The sequence below is a fragment of the Camponotus floridanus genome, unplaced genomic scaffold, assembly GCF_003227725.1.
Source record: "Camponotus floridanus strain SB8 unplaced genomic scaffold, Cflo_v7.5 scaffold4, whole genome shotgun sequence".
In the NCBI taxonomy this organism is placed as follows: Eukaryota; Metazoa; Arthropoda; class Insecta; order Hymenoptera; family Formicidae; genus Camponotus; species Camponotus floridanus.
This window is the reverse complement of record NW_020229547.1, coordinates 2,392,479-2,419,039: the sequence shown is the minus strand read 5'-3', so window position 1 is coordinate 2,419,039 and position 26,561 is coordinate 2,392,479. Positions and strand designations below refer to the sequence as shown.

Sequence of the window (26,561 nt, the reverse complement as noted above, 5' to 3'; positions counted from 1 at the left end):
AATAAAAGAATAATTGTTCATTAAACCGATCGAATCAAGTGTGTTTAATATCAAATTTATATAAAGAATATTACTTTAAGAAAATTTTATTCAAGAAAATTATAATAAAAATTTCAAAATGACACTTGCAAGATTTTGTTTGCTTTTTCTTTTATGTAACTCTGTTCTTTTCAGCTGCACTGCTGCACTAGTGCAATTAGTTAGAGTGAAAGAAAGTATGTTTGTCTCTTTCTAACTTATTGCACTAGTGTAGCAGTACAGCTGAAAAGAACAGACCCTTTGTATCACATTATCTTACGTATTTATACTTGACGCAGTTAGTTTAGTATGTTGTAATTTATTTATGAATATTTTCGATTATATTACATTTGCGCACATGAAATTACATTTTCAGTTATCACACGCTCTATAAATCTGACGGAAACAATAAATTCGTTATACATGTACCAACGTTACAAAACATTATACATGTGCAATAACTATATTTAATATTTAATATATAAAAAATCAAAAAGTTGAAATTCTAATATAAATATATCATGATATATCGATGAATCATTCTTATAATCTGTTGTAATATATCCACCAATGACGAATATATCGTATATTTGAAGCATGATCACTTGTAATTAAAGTACAATATTTTAAATGATCATTATATGAGAATTGTATAGAATCACCGTGACGGTCATTATAATTCTTGATCATTCTTATCACTTCCGGATAATTCGATATAATAGTTATTTATCCAGATAAAGCTTCGACAGATGTCAAATCAAGTTGCTTGTGAAAATTTCTCATCAATATTATTTGTCTGAATAATATGATAAAAGCATATGTAATTAGCATATATTACAATAAATTTGTTTCCCGCAGTGTTTAATTAAAGAAATGTAAAATTTTGTAAAAAAACTTATCCGAGTTTGATTTTCTTTTAATAATAAAAAGAGTGCAACTCTTCTCGTTTAAAAACAAAAATTCTAATATATTGAGATGTAAAAGCTATTATAACTTTTAAATGAAACGTATTTAAAATTTATTAATTAGATTTTTGTTTGAAAACAATTAATTAGATTTTTGTTTGAAAACAAAAAATTTGCCATTAATATTACGGAAGGTCTTTGGCATATCTTGTATGATTCATTTATATATAAATCTTTAAAAAATTAAAATCTAGACTGCGGTAGTAATAATCAATGTTAATATCAATTCTCATATATAATTGATCAATTATTAATAATAATGGAATAATATTTCAATACATCCAATAATATTTCAATATACCCCCACACAATTCAAACTACATTGCAAATATTCGCAAAATGTAGTATTATATGATATTTTTTTAGCAACTTGAGGATTTTCTCCTTATGCTGTATATCTTCGATCACTTATAAAAATTTAACATAGTTTATTGCGAATACACAGAGAATAATGTATTTAAATCAATAGGCTAGTCCCAATATTGATAAAAAATTAAAATTCAAAGCAAACTTTATCAATCAAATATAATGCTCCGTTCAATTTCATATATCGTTTTAAAGAGATCTAAACAATAATGTTTAAAATAAATCTTAAATAGCTAGTCTCTTTTCTGTACAACGATGCCGTAGCTTGCATGCTAGATGCAAATTCATATAAAGTAATACAGTTTATGTTTGTGTATCCAGATCTCAATACATATATAGATTTATGATATTGTTAAATCTTATCCATACGAGTTTACTAATTAAAAGTTTACAATGGTATAGCGCACATAGTACCGTAATACCATGTTATACCCGGCTAGTAGAAGTACTTTCTTCTGCTATAGGTCACATTCGTCGCTTGTAGTTGTACTCTAATTTTGTTATGTTAACATATTATAATGTAATTTTAAATATATAATTCCAAGTAAATACTTAAACTACTTTATTTATATATTTCTTGTCATCTTACATTTAAAAAGCTATATCCTTTAATTATCATCTGCGTCATCATCATCATCGGATATATATTTTTTAGTAACTCTCTTTCTACGACCACCTCTTCCTTCGCTTTTTCTTCCCTTCAGTTTAATTTTCATTCTTACACTAGAATCTGCATCGGAACCTTCTTCACCATCTGTGTAGAAAGAAAAAGATTAAAGAAAAAAAATAGCATCCTATAGACATTTACATTTTAGCTTTTGTTGAACGATTATACGACAAACAAATATAATTATATATATTTATACCCTTATCATCTCCGTCGGAATTATTACCCTCCTCTTCAAGACGCTGACGCGCATTTGTAAAAACGGATTGCAATACTATCGAATCTTCATGAATTAAGGATGCTTCTTCATTATAAATTTGAGCATTCTTACAAAGTTGCATGAAATCCTTCTCAAGCTCGTCTAAATCAGCATACTAAAAATAAATTTATCAAATGAAGAGTATGTGCATTTAAAACAAATATATAAAAACGAATATGTGTAATATGAATAATATACTTACTTTGCCTTCCTCAATTTTCTGTAATAGTTTATTAATAGTCAAAGGTTTCTTAATGATTTCGTAATAATCTGGTAATTCTCTTCGAGAGGGTAATTTCATAAAAGGTTCGCTCAATAATCGACCGTCACTGCTATCCGTATAATTAACGACTACTGTTATTAATTTCTTCATAGCTCGTTTCATTTTAGGATCCACTAAAGAACTGCCTCCTCTTCGTTTTTTTGGCATAGGTTCGTCGTCCTCTTCACCCTTTTTCTTTCGTTTTCGTGTCTTTTTCTTCTTCTTGTCGTCTTCCTCTTCTTCTTCGTATTCGGCGCCATCATCATCAATCGCCTTCAACCATTCTTTCTCAGTTAAACTATCTGTATAATCAACTTCTTTACGTTGTCTCGAACCTCTTCCGAGGAATCTGTCTTCATCCTCTTCATAGGTCCATCTTTCCACCTCATCGTCGTCTTTTACTAGCCAATCAGGCAGCTCAGCTTCTTCCAGCAACCGTGATTTGCGATTTGCACCCAATTTGGCCTCCTCGCGTCGTCTTTCCAGATCTAGTTTTTGGAATATCTCGAATTCGCCTTCTGTCCTAGCGATCATTTGATTTACTGTTTCATCATCGGGCACTTCGTTTTCTTCTTCATCATCAGCGTCATCTTGATGTAAAATACTCTGAAGAAACTGCTGTCGCTCCGAGCCGGTAGACTTCTGATCGAACATACCGGCTTGAATAACTTTTTCGTCCATGTTTAACTTATATCTGGCTGCTGCTAATATTCGCTCTTCGACAGAATTGACGGTCATTAATCGAAGTACGCGTACTTCATTCTTCTGTCCAATTCTATGTGCTCTGTCTTGAGCTTGCAAATCCTGCAAATGATCATTATTTTATTTTTAATACAATGAGTATTACATTAATTTTAAATATCATATTGAGTTAATTGATATTATATTTTACACATTAATATCACGTACCTGATGAGGATTCCAATCAGAATCAAAGATAATAACTGTATCAGCAGCTTGAAGATTCAAACCGAGACCACCTGCGCGTGTGGATAATAGGAAAAGGAAATATTCCGATCCGGGATCATTGAATTTCTTTAACAGATCTCCTCTGTCCTCTGCTTTTGTTGTGCCGTCCAATCGCAGATACATAAATCCACGCCAACTCAGATAATCTTCCATAATTGTCATTAATTGAGTCATTTGACAAAACAATAATACTCTGTGATTTGTAGCTTTCAACTTGGGAAGAATTCGATCGAGAAGTTCAAACTTTCCAGACGCACGAAATAAGTCCGGACTAATGACAAATAAAAAAATCGAGTAAATATTAAAAAAATATAAAATAAATAAAAATATTAAATATGAAAAAATCTAATAAATATTTTATAAGTTCTTCATTAAATAATTTAGATAATTACCCAGTAATAACATTAGAACCTGGTGTGCCTACATGTTCGCAATATTTCTCTTCTATAGCTTGAAACATAAATGGATGATTGCATAATTTCCTCAACTGTACGATTGTATTCATAAGGGCCTTGGCTCCTCCCTTTCCTTGTTTTCCCTTTTCCGATCCGTCAGTTAACAATACACCTTTACTCTGCATGTGTCTATAGTACAGAAAGAGTTTTCGTTTGTATATTATGTTAACACACAAAAATTTCATAATATTCATAAGCACATAAACACTCTAAATTAACATACTTGTAAAGAACTTTTTGTAGGCCAGACATGTCGCATTTAATAATGTACTCCACTTTATCGGGTAACTGCGACTCTACCTCTTTCTTCAATCGTCTCAGCAAGAAGGGTCGCAAAACTTTGTGTAGACGACGAATAATCAAAATAGTTTCTTCTTCATTGAGTTCCACCTGTGTAACAATATAATAAGCAGCAATATTAAATTAAAATACATTATAAAAACATTGAATATATTTACGAATATACAAATACTTGCCTTTTCGCCCGTAGTCGCGAAAGGAGCATTGAACCACTGTTCGAACGTACTGCAGGATTTGAAGATCGAAGGCAACAAGAAATTCAAAAGAGCCCACAGTTCTGGCAATTTGTTTTGCAATGGTGTACCGGTTAACAATAATCGATGAGGGGCCAAGTAATGTGTATTTAGAACTTGGGTAAGCTTACAATGATGATTCTTCATTCTATGTCCTTCGTCGATAATCATATATTTCCATTGTAATTTAGCTAATACACCCTTATCTTTTATAACATATTCATAAGTTGTTAATAGAACGTTAAATTTTGTAGCTCGCATCTGAGATTGTATAGCTCTTCTGCCAGCCGGAGAACCTTTATATGATACTACGACGACACTCGGTGCCCATTTTTCAAATTCAAGAACCCAATTTGATAATGTCCTAGAAATGATATTAAGCATGTGACACAGAAATATTTATAAGAATTAATTTTTAGCTATAAAAGAAACTTACGATAATGGAACAATGATGAGGAATGGACCGTTGACTTTTTTCTTTTCCATAAGATACGTTACTAGAGCAATGGTCTGAATAGTTTTACCGAGACCCATCTCGTCTGCCAAAATGCCATTCAAATTGTTGTTAAACAGCGAAACTAACCATTCTAATCCCTAAAATCATTAATTAAATCTTCTTATTTATAGGAAAAATCAATAACAATAGGAAATATATCACAAGAATAATGAGAAATTAAAATGAGTAAAATACCTTGATTTGATATTCTTTTAGTTTTCCATTCACCATAATACTTGCTTGTTCCGTAACCACTTCATGAACGGTATGAGCAATACTATAGTATGTTTGTTCCTCTGTTTTATATTCGTCATCTTCTACCTTTGCCTTGTGTATCGTCTTTTTTACTTTTTCTTCTTCAGAATCACCAGTAGATTTTTCCTTGCCTACAATTCGGATTTTATAAGTAAAGTTAAATAAAAATAAAGTCTGTTAAACTTTTGACAGAAGTTTTTCCCAGCCTAAAAACTCACTGTCAGACTTATCTTCACTCTCACCATCATCGTCGTCTTCTTCGTCATCTTCACTTTCCGATTCAATTGGCTCCCATCCAGGATGAGCCTCCAAGAATGCTGACAATTGACTCATCAATGGTGCTTCATCGCCTGTTAATGTGCGACCAGTGGCTGTATCTATTACACCGACACGAGCATCATCATTGGCACTACCGTCTTCAGCATTCTCACCGTTCTCTTGTAATTTTTTCTTCTTTTGCTATTGTAAATTTTCATTGATATTATAACTCATCTGTTATATAATAATAGTTATATTAAGACATGTAAAAAACGCTATTACCTTCTTACGCTTTTGTTCCTCAACTTGTTTCCTCTTTTGTTCTATTTTGTGCTGTTTAACCATTTCCGTGAGATTGCTGATATACTCGTCTGTTTGAGATAGCAAGAAAGCTAAACGTTTGTCTTTCTTCTGATCGATCAATTTTCTATATCCCTCTTCATCTTCTGCCATAAGACGACGCATACGCTCCTTCTCAATGCGTTCCTGTTCTTTCTTCTGTTCGCGTTCAGCATTTGCATGATAGTTGAGCACTGCTTTGTTAAGCCTAGCCAACTTTGCGACATTATTGCGATGAAATTCTTTGAAATCTTTGCCATGTTGCAGTACGGAACTAAGAAATTCCTATAAATATATAACATAACATACATGTATTCGTTCATTGATAATAGTATTGATAATCATGTTGATATCATCGTGTTAATTAATCTCAAAGATTTCATATAAATATAGATAAACTTACTTGATGTTTTTGTCTTCGTTTACGTTCTGCTTCCAATTTTTGTTGCTTTTCTAATTTCTCAGTAGCTCTAGCTTCGCGTAATCCTTGCCGTTTTGTGCGTTTATAAGCTTTTACATTCACTGCGGTTTCCAAGGTAGTGTCTTTTCGTGTGCATGCTATTATCTATTATTGAAAAAAAGAATTAACAGAAAATTTAAAAAAGATATAAATAAAAACCATTTCATTCAATTTTGTACTTAAAATGAAAAATTTATAAATGGATTACAATGAATACCTCTGTTCTTAATTGCCTCTGAAAGTTCAGTACTCTGAGCATACGCAGTTCAATCTGAGCTTGTATACGAAGATCTTCTGGCATATTTGTTGGTAGATTACTAAGTTGCTCCATTCTAAGCGATATACGGGCTGCTACTCTGTTCATCAAGCGTAAAGTTTATTGTTATTATTATTATTTTTGCTGATAAATATACAGTGCAATAAACTTTGTTCCTTTATACTACAATGTTCCTCTATACTTTATACCTATTTTCTCGTTCTTGCAATATTAACAAGGGATCTAGTCCAACGGGTTTTGCCACACTCGTCACTCTGTTGGTCTTAGTGCCAGGCTGAGGTTGCTGCTGTTGTTGTTGTGGCGTTTGACAACCGGGTCTAGGAGTGGGACCTGCGGGACCAATAACATTCGGACCTGGTATTTGTGGCCCAGCTGTTGTAGCAGGGCCTTGAGACGGATCTATAGGGCGTTGACCCATCCCTGGAGGAGGAGGAGCACCACCTATCCAAATCCGTCTTAAATCAGGATCATTCTACCCTACTTTTGTAAATACCACAATCACATCCAGCTTTTATTTTTTTCTATTTTTTTCATTACATAATCTACAAATGTTGTAAGCAACATTAATCTATCGATTAGCGTAATTTTTCCATAATTGCACATTCTATAATAAAATTGAGAATTCAAATTAATGCGGCAAGCATCTTTAATAATGCAACACGCATTTAAAAGCGCTAAACAAAATATTGATATGAGAGCATTGTACGTGAATTTCTAGTATATTACAGATAACAGAAAAATACACAAAGCACATACATTAATATATATTTAAATTTTATAGGCATACAGTATAAAAATAAAAGCAAACAGATGTAAAATAGAGAAACCAAAAAATATCGACTAAAAAAATTCTATTTCAAATAAGCAAAATAAACTCATGTGGCAGAAAGCGATACAAAAGATAGAGTAGTCACCCAAAATGCATAAATTTATATTACTCATAGAAACTTACCCTGCACACCTACTACAATTTGTTGAGGTAGTGGCTGATTTCTTGCCAGCAATCTGTATGCCATTATTTGAGCTCTACAAATGAAAATTGAGAATGCCGAATTTTAAGAATAGTACATAAAGAAGACAATGGTTTATATTCATTATTTTAGTGAATTTATTAGAAATATCTTTATAAATATGTACAAACATTAAAATTATAATTCACATACCGTAATTGCTGCAATTGTGATGAACTAAAGGCTTGTTTCTCTATGCCACCTTGACGAGCTCTTAAAGCTAATAATTGAGAATATCGTGGGTCTTCTTGTAGTCCTTTTTCTTCCATAGAATCGATCGCTTTTTGGAGCGCATTCAGATTTTCCTGTCCTTGTCCAGGTCCTGTAGGCCCAGAAGGTCCGATTTGTCCACTTCCAGTTTGACTCATCTGATTTACTGGAGCACCTATGGGTGTCGTGCTACCAAGAACTTGACCTTGATTTTGATTGCCGGGACCTATTTGAGTGGTAGGAGACTGATTGGTCGGACCATTAGGACCCATTTGTCCACTCACATTTATATGACTGATTTGATTATTTGGACCGCATGGTCCTATTTGACTATTCGGTCCGCCAGGCCCCATTTGATTGCTCGGAGCATTCGGACCCATTTGAGCACCCGGACCTCCTTGCATCATTTGTCCTGGACCGCCAGATGGAATTTGTCCTCCTGGCCCCATTTGACCAGCAGGGCTAGTCCCTGGTCCCATCTGTCCACCAGGTCCACTTCCTGGTCCCATTTGACCTCCAGGCACACTGCCACCATGTCCCATTTGCCCACTGCCTGGTCCCATTTGTCCTCCAGGACCACTTCCGGTTGTCATTTGGCCACCTGGTCCGCTACCGGCATTCATTTGCGCACCAGGACCGTTTCCTAATCCCATCTGTCCTCCAGAACCGCTTCCTCCAGGGCCTGCTGTGCCCATTTGTCCTCCAGGACCGCTGTTTGAAGTTATTTGTCCACCGGGTCCACTAACTACACCTACGCTGGTAGGTCCGTTTGGCCCACTCGTTGGACCCATGGAAACCGGTCCGCTATTTGTCATTGACACGCTTCCTGGACTACTTCCCGGACCCATCTGACCGAGACTATTCGGCCCCATTTGACCGACTGGACCACTTCCTGGTCCCATTTGTCCTCCAGGACCGCCAGGTCCCATTTGATTACTTGGCGCACCTGGTCCCATTTGGTTGCCTGGTGTTGCGGGACCCATTTGATTACCTGGTCCGCCTGGTCCCATCTGTCCACCTGGTGCATTCATACTCATCTGTCCGGGTGGTCCGCCCATGCCCATTTGCGTAAGTCCGTTCGGACCCATCTGCGACGGTCCATTATGACCCATTTGTCCAGGTCCATTTGGCCCAATTTGTCCTGTTGATCCTGGTCCTACGGGACCCATTGGTCCGTTAGGTCCCATTTGCGCTTGACTGATAGGTATCATCTGATTTGGACCCATTTGATTTGGACCTGGACCTATATTGTGTCCTGCGGAACCACTTGCGGACATCTGGCCAGGAGCACCTGGGCCCATGTGACTTCCTGGACCGCTTGTATTCATATGCGTGGATACTGGTGGACCGCTCGTGTTCATGTGACTTGGGATCGGAGGACCGGTATTCATGTGACCACCCGATCCAGGAGGTCCACTAGTGTTCATATGACCTGGTCCAGAGGGACCACTCGCGTTCATATGCCCTGATCCAGGCGGTCCGCTGGCATTCATATGTCCTGGAGGTCCTGTGCCGCTCATATGTCCCGGTCCGGGTGGACCGCTGGTAGTCATATGGCCTGGACCTGGTGGGCCGCTTGCGTTCATATGACCTGGAGGTCCGCCCATATGCCCGGGTCCAGGTCCTCCAGAAACCATTTGCGAACTCTGGGGGCCTCCGGTGCTCATCTGAGAGCCTGGAACAGGTCCACTACCTGGACCCATTTGTCCTGGCCCACCCTGTCCCATGTGAGGACCGCTGGGAGGGCCTCCGCCTTGCACCATGTGAGATGGACCCATTTGCCCGGGACCTCCTGGACCCATCTGTCCAGGACCACCTGGTCCCATCTGTCCAGGGCCTGCAGGACCCATCTGACCAGGTCCACCAGGTCCCATTTGTCCAGGTCCGCCAGGACCCATCTGTCCAGGTCCATTAGAACCTATTTGATTCGGACCCCCTTGCATCATATGCGATCCGCTTTGTGGTCCATTCGGGCCCATTTGACCGGGAACCATTGGTCCTCCAGGACCCTGTTGAGAACTAGATATCTGTCCGACTGGACCTTGATTCTGTAAAAAAAGGAAATTTAAATTTTTAGGATACATCGTGTCATAACGTTTTAAAGTTAATTGAAAATTGTGTATGGATGTAAATTTCAGTCAATCGATTCACATAAAATTTTAACATTATATATTGTAATACATTCCAAGTTTAAATATATGATAAAATATATAAAGATACAAAAATAATAAAAAAATATAAAAAAATAATGTTAATAAAAAAAATTAAAAATAATTCCTGGAACAATAATAATTATTATGTTTTTGCAAATTAGTTTAGTGCCTATGTAAACTAGTAGAAACTTGCAAAAACGATAAGAACTAATATGTATTTATGCGCGTTATGAGGACAATATCCGGCGATACAATGATAACGATAATTTCTAACAATGAAAATAGATGACAATCAGCGAGACAATTTCGTCGAGCTGATAAAAGATGCACTGAGGAGCACGTGAACGGATGCAAGAAAAACGTACGAAGGATCCGAATGCACAAGTTCTAAGATATGCTTTTTTATTGCAATCATATTAAGCGTGCACATTTAGGCATTCAGGTCTCGTTCACGTCGTCGAGTGAGCGATGTCACGTTCTTGGGGCATGTTCCACCGGTACTTCGGTTATCGTGGGAGACAATGACTAACAACAGGGAGCAGTTAATATTCTTTAATGCTTTGTCTATATATGCTGCTATAGTTTGCGCGACAAGCTTACGACAATACAAAAATATTGAAAGATCTTTCATAAAATCTCTTGAAAACATATTTTTCAGGATTTTTAAAATAATTTTTTTCTCTCCTCAAGATTTCTTAATTCGCGCGTTATGATTTTCTTCTTTTTATTCTCCTCACCACTGCAATAATAATGCAGAAATATATTAAATTTTAGTCGTTTAAAACTCGATATTAAAGTATTTATATGCCATTATTTTTAGTAGATGTATAAAGATTTGACTATGTACAATCATAAAATATTTTTAATTTGTAAAAATGTTATTATAACGTGTCGTTTTTAATTTTAAGCTGACAATTATTTCCTGTTTTTAAGATATTTCCGGACATTTAATTAAATATATTTGTCCTACAAGTTAATCGAAGCGTACTTGCTCCGACATTGCGATCACCAGATCGACCTTTCTCGCTGCATTATGTCCGTATCAATGTAATGTAATAGATATTTAAAAAAATTATTTACCTATCTACATTATCCTATCGATTGATTTTTGCGATAGGATGAATTTGACATTCAAATGCAGTGGAGCGTGAAAAGTTTAGAAAAAGAGATATTATCGATGGAACTAAATAATTTCAAAATGTTATGCAATGTTTTTCTACAATTGAGAAAACAGGAAGCTCCTTTGTACAAAAATTGTGTCTTAATTTAAAGTATATAAAGTAATGCATTAGTAATATCACTAGGATAAGCTTTGACAAAGATATGTGAGATACCTTGCCAATTATGACACGTTACAGAGGGCATGGAAAAAAAACCGAGAGTATCCAATATTCCTATTAAGTTGAGTGGATGCAAACTCATAGTGGGGGGTGACGATCACATCATAAGAACGACACTCCCGCAATTCAGACGGTACTTTAACTGGAGCGGTACGTTTCGCGGTTCGTTATTTGCGTACTCGTTGAGAGAAGCGGGATTCGGAAAGAATCGATAAAATGACTACCCTAGAGGAACTCAATTATTGCTACGATTTCGTCTTGAATCTTACCATAGAATCTGGAAAGGTATATATGTAACATACGCACACTACTGTCATCTAAATGCATTAACTCTGACATCGTTCAAACTAATATATCTGTTTGTTTAATCGATAAGTGTTTATCTGTTGCAAAAGCTTTACTTTGATATAGAGCAAAATATTGAGAAAATCTATGTCTTGATATTTTAAGGATTAAAATATGCATTTATATTAATGTAAATTTAACACGATTCGTAAACAGCAAATGAAAATTGGTAGCATCATTGAATATGTATAATTAATTAGTAACAATTCATTTTCAATGGCTTGACTATACATTTGTCATAATTGAATTAAATACAATATATATTTGGACAAATTATCAAACATAAAATGAGAGAACATTTACATTAATGTAATTTCATTGAAATTGAAATCCCTTATACTGCAAATTGCATGCAATGAAATTATCAGATGTCCTCGATGCTTCTCAAATCAGTCAAATTATCATTAATGAATTATTTGAAATAGACATATATTAGTTTTTTTTATTTACTATTTTTGCAAAATATTAAACATTACATTAACACACGCGTATAATATTATTCAGGTGATCCGTGATGCCTTTCAAGGATCTAAAAAGATTGAAACGAAAGCTGGTGATTGGGATCTGGTGACGCAGTACGACAAAAAAATCGAAGCGATTTTAATCGACAATCTGGCAAGAAGATTTCCAACGCATAAGTAATTATCAATTTAAAAAAAATTATATAGAAATAAATTAATATATGTAAATAATAAAATTTTAAAAGAATGTCTTTTATCATAAAAATTATATATATGTATATATTTCAAAAAATTTGTGACAGATTTATCGGCGAAGAAACAGTGTCACATTCCAATTTTTTGCCGGAGCTTACGAACGTGCCCACGTGGCTCATCGATCCGATTGACGGAACAACGAACTTCGTACATTCTTTTCCACACACCTGCATATCAATCGCATTAGCGGTGAATAAGGAACTGGAGATTGGAATAGTCTATAATCCCATTTTAGAGCAATTGTTCACTGCCAGACGAGGCCACGGAGCGTTTCTCAATGGAAAACCGATCAAGAGCTCGAACGTGGAAGGTGAAGAATCTTTTTTTTATTCTCGATTCTTTTTCATCGTTTTGCGAGTCTCTCGGAAATAATGTAAAGCTTGTATCACCGGTAGTCAAGTAATTTAACACGTGTACGCGCATACGTAACATATCTACTTTTTTATCTAAGATAATTTGCTATACAGGGTGTATCTTAAAAAGCTGCCACTAAGCAAATAGCGTTATTCCTGATTAAAAACCGAGTTGAAAAGTCCTGAACCGAGTCGAAAAGTCACCATTTTTTTCCTTAATAAAGCAGTAATTAATGAGTAAAGTCGCGCCAATAAAAAGACAAACTTCCTCGTTATCAACATATAAAGATTTGGATAAGCAAAAAAATAAACTGTTTTGTGTTAATTTTTAAACAATTCATTTTTTCAAAAATTTTTTTAATACTTAAATCTGATTAATTATTTAATGAATCTTGGAAAAAAAAATTGGTTCAGGACTTTTCGACTTGGTTTTTAATCAGGAATAACGCTATTAGCTTAGTGGGAGCTTTTTAAGATACACCCTGTATATTTTTGACACGATTTGATGTACATTTTAAACAACATATTTCGATTTTTTCAGAACTCGAACATTCTTTGCTATGTTTGGAGGCTTCGTACGCGACTATCGAGGACATTCGCGATATTATCCTGGGAAGATTGGAAGCTTTCGTCTCGATAGCACATGGAATAAGAACCATGGGTTCGGCAGCGTTAACATTGTGTCACGTAGCTATGGGAGCTGTCGAGGGTTATCACTCTGACAATCTGATGCCATGGGACGTAGCTGCGGGTGTTCTTATCATTAGGGAGGCTGGCGGTATGGTGATCGATACAAATGGTATATCCTATATATTATAACATACATGTGTCTTTTCCCGATTATCTTCGCAATATAAAATCAAAAATCAAGTAAAACATTTTCTTCTTCCTTTAGGTGGAGAGTTCAACGTTATGTCACCGAAACTTATAGCTGTTGGTAATTGTAGGCTAGCGAAAGAACTCGTAAAATTGATAAAACACGCAGACATCAAAACCCACCAAAGAAGTCTTTTGTTGCAGACAATGAAATAAATGTTATTACATTTATTAAAAATAAAACTTGAATAACGATATTGTTCACACGAGAATGTTTAATTATTTGAAATTATTTAAACATATATTTGAATTGTTACATAAAATATATTATAACAGTGAAATATGTGTGTTTGTAGGTGCGTGTGTGTAGTAATTATAATATTAATAAAAATTAAATTATATATATTACAATATAATTATATTTTAATATTATAATATTAATAATTATATTAGACAAGCAAATTATAAATCGATTAAGCCCGGAATAAAAATATACTTATTTAAAAAAGTATATTTATTTAATATGTTTTTTTGTTTAATTGCATGTAGAAAATGTCTTTTAGTTTAGATATTTTCGAGCTCGAACATGTATGTATCCTATCTAATTGTGAATCGTTGTTCTTGCTTCAGTTGTAACGTCATTTATTAGCAATTTAGTATAATATATAGAATTTTGTGACGAGTTCATAATGATTAGTGTTATTTCACCCCTTAGAATACAGTAAAATAAACAGAATATAACAGAATTTTGTTCATTTTCCGTTCGCTAATAACTAATTCTTTCTACTAAAGTCATAACGCAATATCTTAGACACGATGTATTCGATCTAAAAATACTGAATCTATAAGTGAAGGTATTTTTGATGCTTTCCTTGTATTTATACGCATAAATATACAATATATAAATATATAGTATAATGTCTCGATAAAGAAAAGTTTATATATAGTTTATATATAAAAAGTTTATATATATAAAAGTTTATATATAAGTTTATATATATATATAAAGTCTCGATATAGAAGTCGCACGTCCTCTTTTCTTTCTGTAATCCAATAAATTTCAAGGGCTTTCAGAGAATGTTTCATGAATCTCAAAATATTTGTTCTATGATAGTTAGTGCAAAAGCAAGTAAGCAATTTGCGCAAGAAGCACGTATATGAATTCTTTCGTATGTTGAAAAAAATTTGCTTATTATTACTATACTGCCGTTATTTTATATTATTACTATATTGTCGTTATTACACATTACTTATTGTTAGAGAGACAACGGATAATATTAGACATGAATTTTACGCTGCGAATCGATCAGTCATATCGACGAATCTTTCAATGTCAACTATCATGTCGAACAACCTGGATATCACAAAGTGCTACGAGTTCGTGAAAGAACTCACGCCTGTGAGCTGATAAAGTAAATCAATAAATTGACGAGCATTTTGTTGATAAAATTAAAGAATAAACCGTTGTCCTGTTATGTGGAACTGTTACCGTGGAACTGTTATGAAGAGGAAAAGTAAGAAAATCAAGATGAATAAACGAATACTGTGCGAATATTATACATATTTGTTCCTACGATATAAATTATGAATCTTTCGAGAAATCTTTTTCGAAATTCTATATAAATTTTATCTGACATATCATCTCAATAATTGACAGGATGAATGATGACTTAAATTACATAAAAAAGCATGTGTACATACACACACATAAGAATATGTGTGTGTATGTACGCATAATAAAAAAATAATTACTTCAAACAAGCTGCGCATTAAAATTTTAAATCGGAATCACGATTATGATTTCTTGCAGAGTCTTAAAAAGATAGAAGGATTAATATGATTAGAGCAGATTATTATACTTATTATTATATTATTACTTATTATTATATTTTCGCAAGTGGCATTTATGACATTATGAATCCATTGTAACATTGAATGAAACCTTGGCACGTGAGATGTCTATAAAATTAATCATCGAAACTGACTTAAAAATACAAAGTAAATAACTTGAAAATCAGATGCAATGCAAAAAAATAAACCATATTAAATGATTGAGAAATTAAATATAAAACAGAAGGAGGTGTGTCCTCAAGAGATAATTATGTAATTTATCACGTAACACAAGGAAATTACTTATAAAAACCAGTCTAAAGAATTTTTCTATGAAAAATCCTTATGACGCATTTCCAACACATATGATATCAATCTGATTGTATTAACGTAAAGATGTATTATGTCGCCATATTGCGCAATTTTTTTTCTAGTTTTCTCCTTGATTGAGACATCTTTCTCTCTCTCTCTCTCTCTCTCTCTCCCCTTCCTCCCCTCTCTCTTGTCATTGTTAAATATATGTCCCCCCCTCCCCCCCTCTCTTGTCATTGTTAACTTTATAACAATGATAAATTTATCCCACTCTCAAAAATATATCGCGCGTATCTGCAAATATATTTCGAAAAATATGTTTTTATTGAACTTCTTCCTCGATATATATAATTCTGTTTTGTCGATATAATATTTCATAAATATTAAAATTCAGAAATTTTTTTTGCATAATTTTTTTATCTATATAATTTAAATAATTTAATAGTCAAACGTAATGATGTTGCAATATATAAATATCATTGTATTCATTCACAAATGATATCTTTTATAATGTATAAAACGCGATATTGAATTAAGAAATTATTTTTTAATCACACACACACACATATATATACCGTGAATGTATAAAGAAAATTATTTACTTAAAAATTAGGGAAGTATAAATTGGAGTAATCTTGAATAATTATTGTGTTAAACGAAACAAGTAAAGAAGAAGAAAATCATAATAACGATGTACACATTTATACGCGCACGCAACTTTACTGTGTTCCTGTAATTTACATTTACATCAATTTAATGATGCAGTTCTTACAATTTACAAAACGGGGAGATAGAAAAAGTGATACTTTTTAATTTTACATTAATTAACAAGTTTAACACATCACGATATTAAAACATTAAAGTAATCGGTTGAGGACTTTTCCACGCAATTTTATAAGATACTATTATTAGCAGATAAGATAAAAAGATTAATTAGCATGAGAAGATTCTTGTCAACAGTCTTGTTATTACACATGATAAATATTCTTGATTGTTTCACGGATGTTACAAATTGCTTTACTGATTCTTCTTTATAATAAAAGACGTAATTAAAATCGACACACTGGCAATTTTATTGATGGTAAAAAATCACTAGTGATTCTTGAAATGTTTCGTGAAATCAGTAGTGATTTTTTACCATCAATAATATTGCCAGTGTGGTCGATTTTAATTACGTCTTTTATTTTATCTACTGGCGACTTTCAAGAATTTAATGTTATCTTCTTTATAATATATATATAGATTCAATGCATCTTCGATTCGTATAATTAATCTTTTAAATCATTTTTTTTATATTATAAATCGCGATACTACACAAATACACAAAAATTGTATATATACTGTACGATGCACCAAAATAAAAAGTTGTTGTGCGTAGTAATTTTAAATATATATATATACATATATATATATTTAAAATTACTATCTATATATATAGTCGTTAAAATAACTATATATAATTAAATTTACTATCTATATATATAGTCGTTAAAATAACTATATATTTATAGATAATTACAGATAATTACAACTTTATAGATAATTACAACTATTTTTTATTATTTTTTTTATTAATAAACAATCATTGATTAAAGAATATTAAGTATTTACGTAATCAGCGTAAGTTGCAGATAGAGAAGCGGATAATTTAATATGTAACGAACATAAGTATTTTGTAATCGAGAACCATTAAAAAATAATTAAAATCATAAGGTGCTCAACTTTAATAATATCGATCAAAAATATTAACCGACACTGTATATTAATATGAAAGATGCACAAGAAAAGTAATATAATTGCAGAGCGAGTTGCTCGCGATTCCTCTCTCAAATTTTCCAAGAAAGTTTCTAAAAATATACAGGTGCCGTTTTAATCTCAAAACCAAATATTAATTGAACAAATACGTGAGCACAAAATGTATAATAACAAATATATCTTGTAGAATATAAATTTGAGCAAAATCTGTGTTTTTCATAATTCATCAGGAATATTTTAAGAATGAAATAATATAATCAAATACAGACGCGTAGAAAAGTTTGCATGCAAAAAATATTGTGGAAATTATGTAACTATTACGCGTTATTAAGGTCAAGACGAAGATTTCTTATCATAGCATCAAATTATCCTTGACATATCATATGCCGTTTTGTTAATTTTTATTAATATTAAAATTTAATTCTGCCCAGATAAAAAATAAACATAATATACAATAGGATAATAGAACATAAAATAAGAAAACACGCAAAAATATATGTGTAATTTTTATCATTAATGCGCAAAATTTACATATCTAATTATAATTTTCATATCGCTGTTTATTCTCATGCCTGAGGCAACTAATCACGCCCGTACACATATATACAACTATTTAAATTAAAATATTTCCTGAGATTGCTCAACGATTTAGAACGTGATTAAAAACTTCTATTTACACAGATCATATACAGTGTGAGAATTGAACCAACAAAAAAATAGTTACGTCTTATTTTGTAAAACAGTCGCGTCGTAGAGAGTGACAGGTGCGTACAATTAAGCATAGACGGGAATATAGAATCAAGGTCTATCTCGGAGAACGGAATTGTATTGTTATCTCGTAAAATAGACAAGGGAATTGTAAATGCCTCACGACACGTCAGTAATATCTCATCTTTATGTTTTAGCCCGGAATCGCAATCGCGAGAAAATTAATTATCAAGGAATAATTGCATATACAATCACGTTGCAATCAAGGACATCAAGTAAGGTAATTAGTCGAGTTTACTTTCCAGAGATTTCATCAGGTGCTATCTCGTTGATAAGCAACGACATTAGGGACAAAAAAATTCAACATGTATTTCTGGAAGGGAGGAGCGAAAAGATTCTCGATTCAACAGCACGATCGTCGTCCTCCTACATAGACACCTGCTCGATCGAGTGAAAAATACGAGGTATCGGTACGAGAGACACAGTACTCGCTGGCGCCTTTTCCCGGCGAGGTCGAAACGCGCGACGCTCGCGTTCACCAGGTTGCACCAGGACGAAATGGCGCGATACGCCGAGGACGTGTACTATGAAACCGCTATCAAATTGGCACGCGAGGCTGCCCAAGTAAGTGCCATCGATCTCATCTCGAACGAGAACTCTCAGGAAAGTGAAGCATAAATTTCAAGTCGAGATGCACATTGTTAGATTATTTGTGACATTTGAAAAAATTGCTCGACACGCGCTTCCGTGATTGTGTATTGTATCTGAAGATAACGTGAGCAGAAAGTTAATATACGACACGAAACTTTTTTTCTCGTAGATGATGTTTCAGGGAATGTTTTACATGCCACGAAGCGCACACATTTATAATCTTTCATCATCCACATTAATGAAATTTTCCTGAAGTCGATTATAATAATTTCCCCTCCCGTGTGAGTCATGTGTAAGATTTAAATAGAATAATATACAGGGTGTTTCATAAGTGGTGGGCAAAATTTCAGAAATGGATTCCTCATGCTTAGAAAAGAAAAAAAGTTAATCAACATAGGTCCGGAAATGATTAGTTTTTGAGTTATTAAGATTTTTGTAATACAAAATTTTGTCTCATTTCTCGTCTTTTACAGGCATCAACAATGTTTTTCAAGTTCGGTGGCCTGAAAAACATTGTTGATGTTAATTCATTTCCGGACCTATGTTGATTAACTTTTTTTCTTCTCTAAGCATGAGGAATCCATTCCTGAAATTTTGCCCACAACTTATGAAACACCCTGTATGTAATTGAATTGTTAAAATCAATTTATGCTGTAAAACTGAAGTGCTATAACAAAGTGTTACTTTTATTACTCAAAATAAGATCTAAATCAAGAAAATTGTGAAAAGAAGAAGAAAGTCTAATCAACATGAAAATAGTTAGTGTTAAATTCGAAGAATATATAATACATAATATCTTAATAATATCCTTACAATGATAAATAATTCTGTTGTTGCGAACAATCTTTCGATATTTGAGAAACCAGGAAAATCAGAACTCATGACACAAATTGTATGTAAAATATATACGCTATTTAAAACGTGTTGTGCATTTATCTTACGGATGTAATCGATTATTTTATATCATGATTGTCTGCTTATGTTATTCTTTGTAATCTCCTTCATTTACATATAGCATTAATTATTTTTTAAACAATCTGTTATAATCTGTCAATTCTAAAAAAATACGAAATGTCTGATTAAGATTCTTCGAGATTCCATCAACAACCTCAAACAAATCGACGAAAAATTGGGTAATTGGGATCTCGTCACCGAGTACGATCGCAAGATAGAGAATGTTATCATCGGCAAACTTAAACAAGCATTCCCTAGCCACAAGTAAAGTCTTTCGAAATAACATCATTCGAGATAGAAAAATAATAATGTAAAAAGAAAATAAAAATCAATGATGTTTATCTCTCGTTTATCAGATTCATCGCGGAGGAGTCCACCGGCAAAGAGCTACCAGAACTGACCGATGTTCCTACGTGGATCATAGATCCCATCGATGGTACTACCAATTTCGTCCACAAATTCCCGCTCACATGTGTGGTCATCGGGTTAGCCGTCAAGAAGGAGGTGGTCCTCGGTATCGTGTACAATCCTATTCTCGAGGAATTGTTCACGGCTAGAAAAGGACGAGGCGCTTTCTTGAACGGGAAACCGATTCACGTGTCCAAAGTTCAAGGTAACGAATTCTCAATTTAATTTGACGAGAAATGCAAAGGCGAGTGGCGGAGAAGGAATGTGCAAGACAGTACACGATATCATCTTTCGCAATAATAAGAGATCTTTCAATTAGTATCTTCTCACGTCTGAGAAACGTGATTTTACAAGACAAAAGACAATTTTACGGAATTGAATTAATAGTGTGAAAATGGGACGATAAACGTCCTTCAATGTGACTAAAAAATTTTAAAAATTAAAAAAAAAACAATATGACTTTATCTTCAAGCTTCACGATGACAGATACCGGTAGATCAATACTCGCTAATGACTGTGTCGCAATATATCAACTGTGCGGCAGCAGTGATTCAGAAAATATGCGACTTGTAACTTGACAAATTTGGTCAAGGATAAAATTAGAAAGCGCCATATGAATATTAGTTACTCTAATTCTATAATATCAATGCCGGTAATTAAGACTGTGTTTTTCCAGACTTGTCGAAAGCTCTGGTATGCATGGAAGCTGGCTTCATAAAGATAGATAACCTACGGGAAAAGACGGTGGAGAGACTCCAAGACATCATTAAAGCGGCTCAGGGGTAAGCTTCGATAGTACAAAATGGTATATAGTCTCTCACACGTATCTCATAATCCGTTTCGCGCTTTCTTGCACTATTTATTTCACCTTGAAGCATTCGCACTCTCGGCGTGGCGGCGATAACATTGTGTTACATCGCGCTGGGGATCGTAGAAGCCTATTACATCGAGGGCCCCGGCATTTCGACGTGGGACATAGCCGCGGCGTCGCTCATCATTTCAGAAGCGGGAGGCGTCGTCGTGGACCGCATAACAGGTTGCGATATAAAGTTGTAAATCATATCATCTTTCGCATTTTTGCAAAATTAAGACACTTTACGAAGAAGGGAAAAAACTGAAAAAATTTAAAATTCCGTTATTAATAGATCCATAATTGGAAAAAATCTAATTGTAGTGCATGTGAATGTTTCATGTACACTTTTATTTTTATTCGTAAGATTGTTCCAATCAACACGGTGCATAATTATCGTCTACTTCGCCTTTCTTTCCGCTTCAATAACCATGATACACTTCCTTCCTTTTTTTTCTCTTATTGCAGGCGAACCAATCGACATCATGAAGCCACGAGCGGTAGCCGCATGCAACGATAAAATCGCACGCGATATCGTGAAGATCATCCGAGAGGCCGATCAACGGGTGGACATGAGAACGAAATAATAATGTCAATAGTTTATAAATATACTCGTTTACAGATTGGAAAAATTGATTCTCTGTCCTGTAATCGAACTGTGTGACCGTAATACGCGTAAATTTTATGTCACATTATAAATAAGATGAAAATTAAAGATTGTATTTTCCCAAAAGAGAGAGAAATATATATCTTCACCTTCAGGTAATACTTGTTCGACTTATAGCTCATTACCGGAATCAAGTTGGCATCTTATAGAGATTGTCTCGATAGCGTAAAATTAAAATTATATAATGCAAATTTGCATAATACTAGAACGAATTAAATTGAGATTAAAATGATTGATTTCCTCAATTATTCTTATTTCCTCGTTTTTTGTGTAAACAGCTCGCATGTTTGTCTCAATCGTAATAATTAATAAAAGATAAGAAATTATGCCAAGCATATGAAATATTTTGCGTGCAAATATGTTCGCAATTAAAGACACATTGGTGAGATGATTCGTTCTTTTTCCCGCCTCTTCCTGTTATCGAGAACAACCACAAATCATGTCCAAATGAGAATTTAAAGCGATCCGCGTAGGGAAATTCCATGCCTCGGGACCTGTGTCATCTAATTATAGAATCGGAGGATGCATAGAAAGGTGTAAAAACCGCGAGGTTTACGAAATGGCATACGTGTAAGCTTGACAAAAATCCCGGAGACTCGCTTCGATAGTCGTGCGTAATCAACACTTAACGGGGTACCATCTAGCTCTTTGACGTCATATCACCGGCCTGTGTGCGAACCTTTCGCGATCATCGACTGAGATAAATTTCGGTCGTTTCTGCGTTCGACGCTCATTCGATCCGGCACCGTTGACAGTCGGAGTCTCTCGAGGTGCGGGCGTCCTTCAACGTCTATCAGTCTATCACTCTGACACCGCGAACCGGGCTGAGCAACCAGTTTGTTCACTGGCGAGGAGGTAGAAACGTTATTGTGAGAAACATGTGCGAGGTAAACAATTTGGACGAGTGTTACAAAGTTGCCGAAGAATTGGTCTTGTACGCAGGAAAGGTGCGTTATTAAACGAAAAAAATGTAAATGGCAAGAACGTTACGTGACAGCGAGATTATTTAAAGATAGATCATGAGTGCGAGATAATGAAATGAACTTTATTCAGTCTAGTTAATACTTGCTTGATGAATTTTTTAAACGCAAATTTTCAAACAATTTATTTTTCTTATATATGTACTGTCGGATTGCATTTACGCAATTTAAAAAAATTTAAGTTTGTTTGAAATTCTACATAAATTGAGAAATAAAGAATACGGCTTTATGAATTTAACAACGTGATAATTATGAAACGAGCGAGAAGCCTAAGAGCCTAAAAACGCGGATGGTAATGCGTAAATTTTTTTTCTTGTTTGAAATTCTACATTCAAAAAAATATTTGCCTAATAAATAACCAGACTTTAATTGAAATAAAATCATTATAGCGCGCTAAATTAATTTATACATCAATATTTTGTTTAATAAATTTGTTAGACTTATATATTCTGACAATCAAAATTTATGAGAATTCTTTTAATGATTAATTTTTATTTCTCCTTAATGTAAATGTCATTAATAATATTATCAATTGTGTTATATGCAATTATAAAAGATAGAATTAAATTTCAAAAATCCAAATGAATAACAAAATATTCTTGAATTAATTTTAAATGGAATTTATTTCAACAGAATCTTAATTTGAATCATATAATAAAGATATATGGTATTTTGTAAGAAACTAAAAAATTACAATAACGATTTTCTTTTATATGATTTTATTTTAATTAAGTAAATAATAATTCAACTTGATAGAAATATCTATCATTAAAGAGCTCTCTACAATTTTCGGAAAAAAAAAATCATTATATAAATAAAATTAATATCTCTCTTGTTCTCATATACTGAATAATATAAAAAATGATACTTATAAGTACATTTAAAAAATATTAAGAATTCAAACGTATATTATAGAAGATCATCTAACTTTTCATAGATAATAGAAGATGGCATCGACACTAAGAAGAACGTCAAAAGTAAGGGAATCGACTGGGATCTTGTCACAGAATACGATCGCAAGATAGAGAACAAATTGATAAAACAGTTGTCTGCGCGATTCCCATCGCATAAGTAAGTCATTGTGACTAATAGGAAAGTTAATGGAATGGCTATAACGAGATTTAATCTTTCAGATTTATTGGTGAAGAAACGGCAGCGAAAGAAGGTCGCTTACCACAACTGACCGATGATCCTACGTGGATAATAGATCCGATAGACGGTACTACCAATTTTGTTCATCGTTTCCCGCAAACATGCATCTCTTTAGCGCTATGGGTGAACAAAGAGGCCGAGATTGGGATAATATATAATCCTCTCATGAGGCAATTCTTCTCTGCAAGAAAACATTGCGGCGCTTTTCTCAATGGGAAGCCTATAAAAACGTCAGACGTGAGAGGTAAATGAATATTTTTTATGTTAGAAGCACGCATATGTTTCTTTCTATATAATTCAGCATCTAATAAAAGAAATATATGATAATGAATAAGTGATTCTTTCACGTATATCGCGTATATTACGTTGCATCCTTGCTGAACAGAAGTGTAAGAAATACACAATTTTACGGTCCAGTGGAAGGTCTATCTAATATCCATCGGATATCGTAGACTAAGTTGTATGTACGTCGGTTAATGTCGCGTCGTCCTTCAGTCGATGCAATCTTTTTCAAATGTCAGATGTATTATGATACCGTCCGTTTATTATGCTTATCCAAATAATTACTTTACCTTTACTAAATGTAATTACCTTTACTAATATAATTACTTTCTATATCTGAGGTATAGAAGATATCTCAAACATATGTATAAAGATGTATAATAAAAGATATCTAATTTCTTTCCAGATGTATCTCAATCATTAGTGGCCATGGAACCGTGGATAGCGAAAAATCCTGAATATTTAACCAGCATATACAGTAGAATGCATGCTTTGATACAAGGCACTCATGGGTATAATACATTTTTAAACGATTTTTAACGATATTATTTTGATAATTAAAAATCTATATATTAGTAAATTCGAAAACTAAATAGCATATTGTCCTTCTTTAGGATAAGATCGCTAGGAACAGCAGCGCTCACATTGTGCTACGTAGCAATGGGAGCTGTGGAAGCGTATCATATCGAGAGCATAGATGCTTGGGATGTTGCAGCCGGGAAACTGATAATTGAAGAAGCAGGTGGAGTTGTGATAGACACTGCTGGTGAATATTACTTTCATCTTTTGCATACACGAGAGAATCCTGCAAGCTAATTCCCTTCAGTCATTCTGATTGCGAAACTTGTTAGATTTTATCTTATCATGTAACATATAAGAATCTTTATTAAATAATAAATTATATTTATAGGGGGAGAATTAGATATAATGACACCAAGAGTCATAGCAGCTTGTAATCAACAAATTGCACAGCAACTTGTGGATCTTTTCAAAGAAGCTGATTCTGAGATAGTTAATAAAAATTTTAATTGAAGAGAGATCACTCATGCAATGTATGTTTTATATAACTTTTGTTATATAATTAAGCATATGCTTTTGTATGTAGACTTAAAGACACAGTATTATTTAATATGACTAGAAAGAGCTCCCTTTGTATTTACAATCAAAATATTGTATACTAGAACTGAAAGATACATATGTACAAATATTTAGTATTTGTTATCTATTATACTTTTATCTGATGTACTTATTATTTTGCTAACATTGATGAATGTTACATCATCAAAAATAACATAAATTATGATTAAAAAGATAATAAAGTAAATATATCGTTTATATTCACATAGATTAACATTGTCCATTTATAAATCTTATTATTATAACAGAAATATTTCTCTTTTTTCATCTCCTAATTTGTATCTAGTGTTCCAAGTAGACAATATCATAAAAAAACAAATGCAACTTTGAGAAAAAAAGACACATAGCTTTCAATAAATCTATCATACCTGCGGACCCATATTAGGTGGCATCTGCTGTGGATGAGGCGGATAATTCTGTTGCTGAGGAGGAGGTTGTTGTGGAGGTTGCGACATAGGTGGCCCTCCTTGTTGCATCGGTGGGCCACCTTGATAACCCTGCGTTGGGCTGTGAGGATGATGCTGTGGCGGTCCCATTGGACTGCCTTGCGCATTAGATGGAGAGGGTGCCTGCTGCGGAGGACCCATCGGACTAGGAGCTTGTGGAGGTGGCATAGGCGACGACTGGGGCGAAGGACTCGCCATATTATTATGCTCGAAGGATTCCAGTTTATCCAAGAGAGAAAATCACCTGAAAGGTTGAAATTAACATCAGTACAAGGATCTATAGCGTGTCTTTGCTCTTCTTCGATACACTTAATTATACAAATATGAGGAACCCCGGACTATTCTTATCCTCAATGCGACAAACAACATTAATAACTTAGAAAGACGCGTATCACCAGTTTCTTGTATCACTAGTATTTATCCACTTTCTTATCGAAAGCAATTAACTCGTTGATTGCATATCCGAAAGAGATCTTCCCACGAGAGAGAAGATTCGATAAGAGCCTAGTCTCTCGATAACTCAAATCATCACTCGAAGGGGTAGGAGAGAGAGGGAGTTCCCGAGATGTTCGGCAACGAGTCGGATCTTTTGTAGATCGTAGAATCGAGGGGGAAACCAGTAGCTGACAACAAAGCCATTGCGGGTTTCCTGCTGCACCAGCACAGATACCACCTCCTGCTCTCTTTCCGGGGACGCTTCTTACATACGTACCGTTACGAAGTTGACGTTATCGCCGGGTTCGCCCCCACGTGTGCCATTACACGCGCTGTCAGAGATGACGCGGGAACGATCGCGATTTGCCGCAGGAGCTAAACGATGCCGAGCAACTCCGAGAGATACACGCTATCGGCCATTTTTCCACATTTTTCACCGGGGACCGGAGATTCGTCACCCGATCGCTCGGGG

At 34.2% G+C, this 26,561-nt stretch overlaps 4 protein-coding genes across 8 annotated transcripts; 3 read left to right on the top strand and 1 right to left on the bottom strand.

Moving 5' to 3' along the window:
• Positions 1 to 1,394: 1,394 nt before the first annotated feature.
• Positions 1,395 to 26,530, bottom strand: LOC105251812 (ATP-dependent helicase brm). 4 transcript variants are annotated; one of them, XM_011258839.3, is made up of 19 exons: positions 26,367 to 26,530; positions 25,577 to 25,898; positions 7,743 to 9,847; positions 7,532 to 7,605; positions 6,768 to 7,020; positions 6,520 to 6,658; positions 6,246 to 6,407; positions 5,786 to 6,127; positions 5,464 to 5,704; positions 5,186 to 5,376; positions 4,931 to 5,088; positions 4,438 to 4,858; positions 4,185 to 4,351; positions 3,899 to 4,090; positions 3,447 to 3,777; positions 2,478 to 3,341; positions 2,216 to 2,390; positions 1,939 to 2,103; positions 1,395 to 1,840 (listed from the first exon to the last, which is right to left on the bottom strand). In XM_011258839.3, the coding sequence occupies exons 2-18, from the start codon at positions 25,850 to 25,852 to the stop codon at positions 1,958 to 1,960; spliced, it is 6,237 nt and encodes a 2,078-aa protein (XP_011257141.2). In that variant the 5' UTR covers positions 25,853 to 25,898; positions 26,367 to 26,530; the 3' UTR covers positions 1,395 to 1,840; positions 1,939 to 1,957. The 4 variants fall into 4 exon arrangements, with proteins under 4 accessions (XP_011257141.2, XP_011257140.2, XP_011257142.2 ...); XM_011258838.3 differs by having other exon boundaries at positions 1,395 to 2,103; XM_011258840.3 differs by having other exon boundaries at positions 1,395 to 2,103; positions 5,488 to 5,704.
• On the top strand, positions 11,415 to 13,900 carry LOC105251811 (inositol monophosphatase 2). The gene is made up of 5 exons (XM_011258837.3): positions 11,415 to 11,577; positions 12,142 to 12,275; positions 12,401 to 12,663; positions 13,248 to 13,505; positions 13,602 to 13,900. The coding sequence occupies exons 1-5, from the start codon at positions 11,509 to 11,511 to the stop codon at positions 13,736 to 13,738; spliced, it is 861 nt and encodes a 286-aa protein (XP_011257139.1). The 5' UTR covers positions 11,415 to 11,508; the 3' UTR covers positions 13,739 to 13,900.
• LOC105251810 (inositol monophosphatase 2) lies at positions 18,522 to 21,867 on the top strand. Of its 2 annotated transcripts, XM_011258835.3 has the most exons (6): positions 18,522 to 18,751; positions 19,863 to 19,996; positions 20,089 to 20,345; positions 20,817 to 20,922; positions 21,016 to 21,176; positions 21,459 to 21,859. In XM_011258835.3, the coding sequence occupies exons 1-6, from the start codon at positions 18,686 to 18,688 to the stop codon at positions 21,575 to 21,577; spliced, it is 843 nt and encodes a 280-aa protein (XP_011257137.1). In that variant the 5' UTR covers positions 18,522 to 18,685; the 3' UTR covers positions 21,578 to 21,859. The 2 variants fall into 2 exon arrangements, with proteins under 2 accessions (XP_011257137.1, XP_025267317.1); XM_025411532.1 differs by lacking the exon at positions 19,863 to 19,996 and having other exon boundaries at positions 18,523 to 18,751; positions 21,459 to 21,867.
• LOC105251809 (inositol monophosphatase 1) lies at positions 22,066 to 25,259 on the top strand. Its single transcript, XM_011258834.3, has 6 exons — positions 22,066 to 22,604; positions 23,575 to 23,708; positions 23,771 to 24,033; positions 24,478 to 24,583; positions 24,686 to 24,837; positions 24,982 to 25,259. Exons 1-6 carry the CDS (start codon positions 22,536 to 22,538, stop codon positions 25,101 to 25,103), a joined length of 846 nt encoding a protein of 281 aa, XP_011257136.1. The 5' UTR covers positions 22,066 to 22,535; the 3' UTR covers positions 25,104 to 25,259.
• Positions 26,531 to 26,561: the final 31 nt, after the last annotated feature.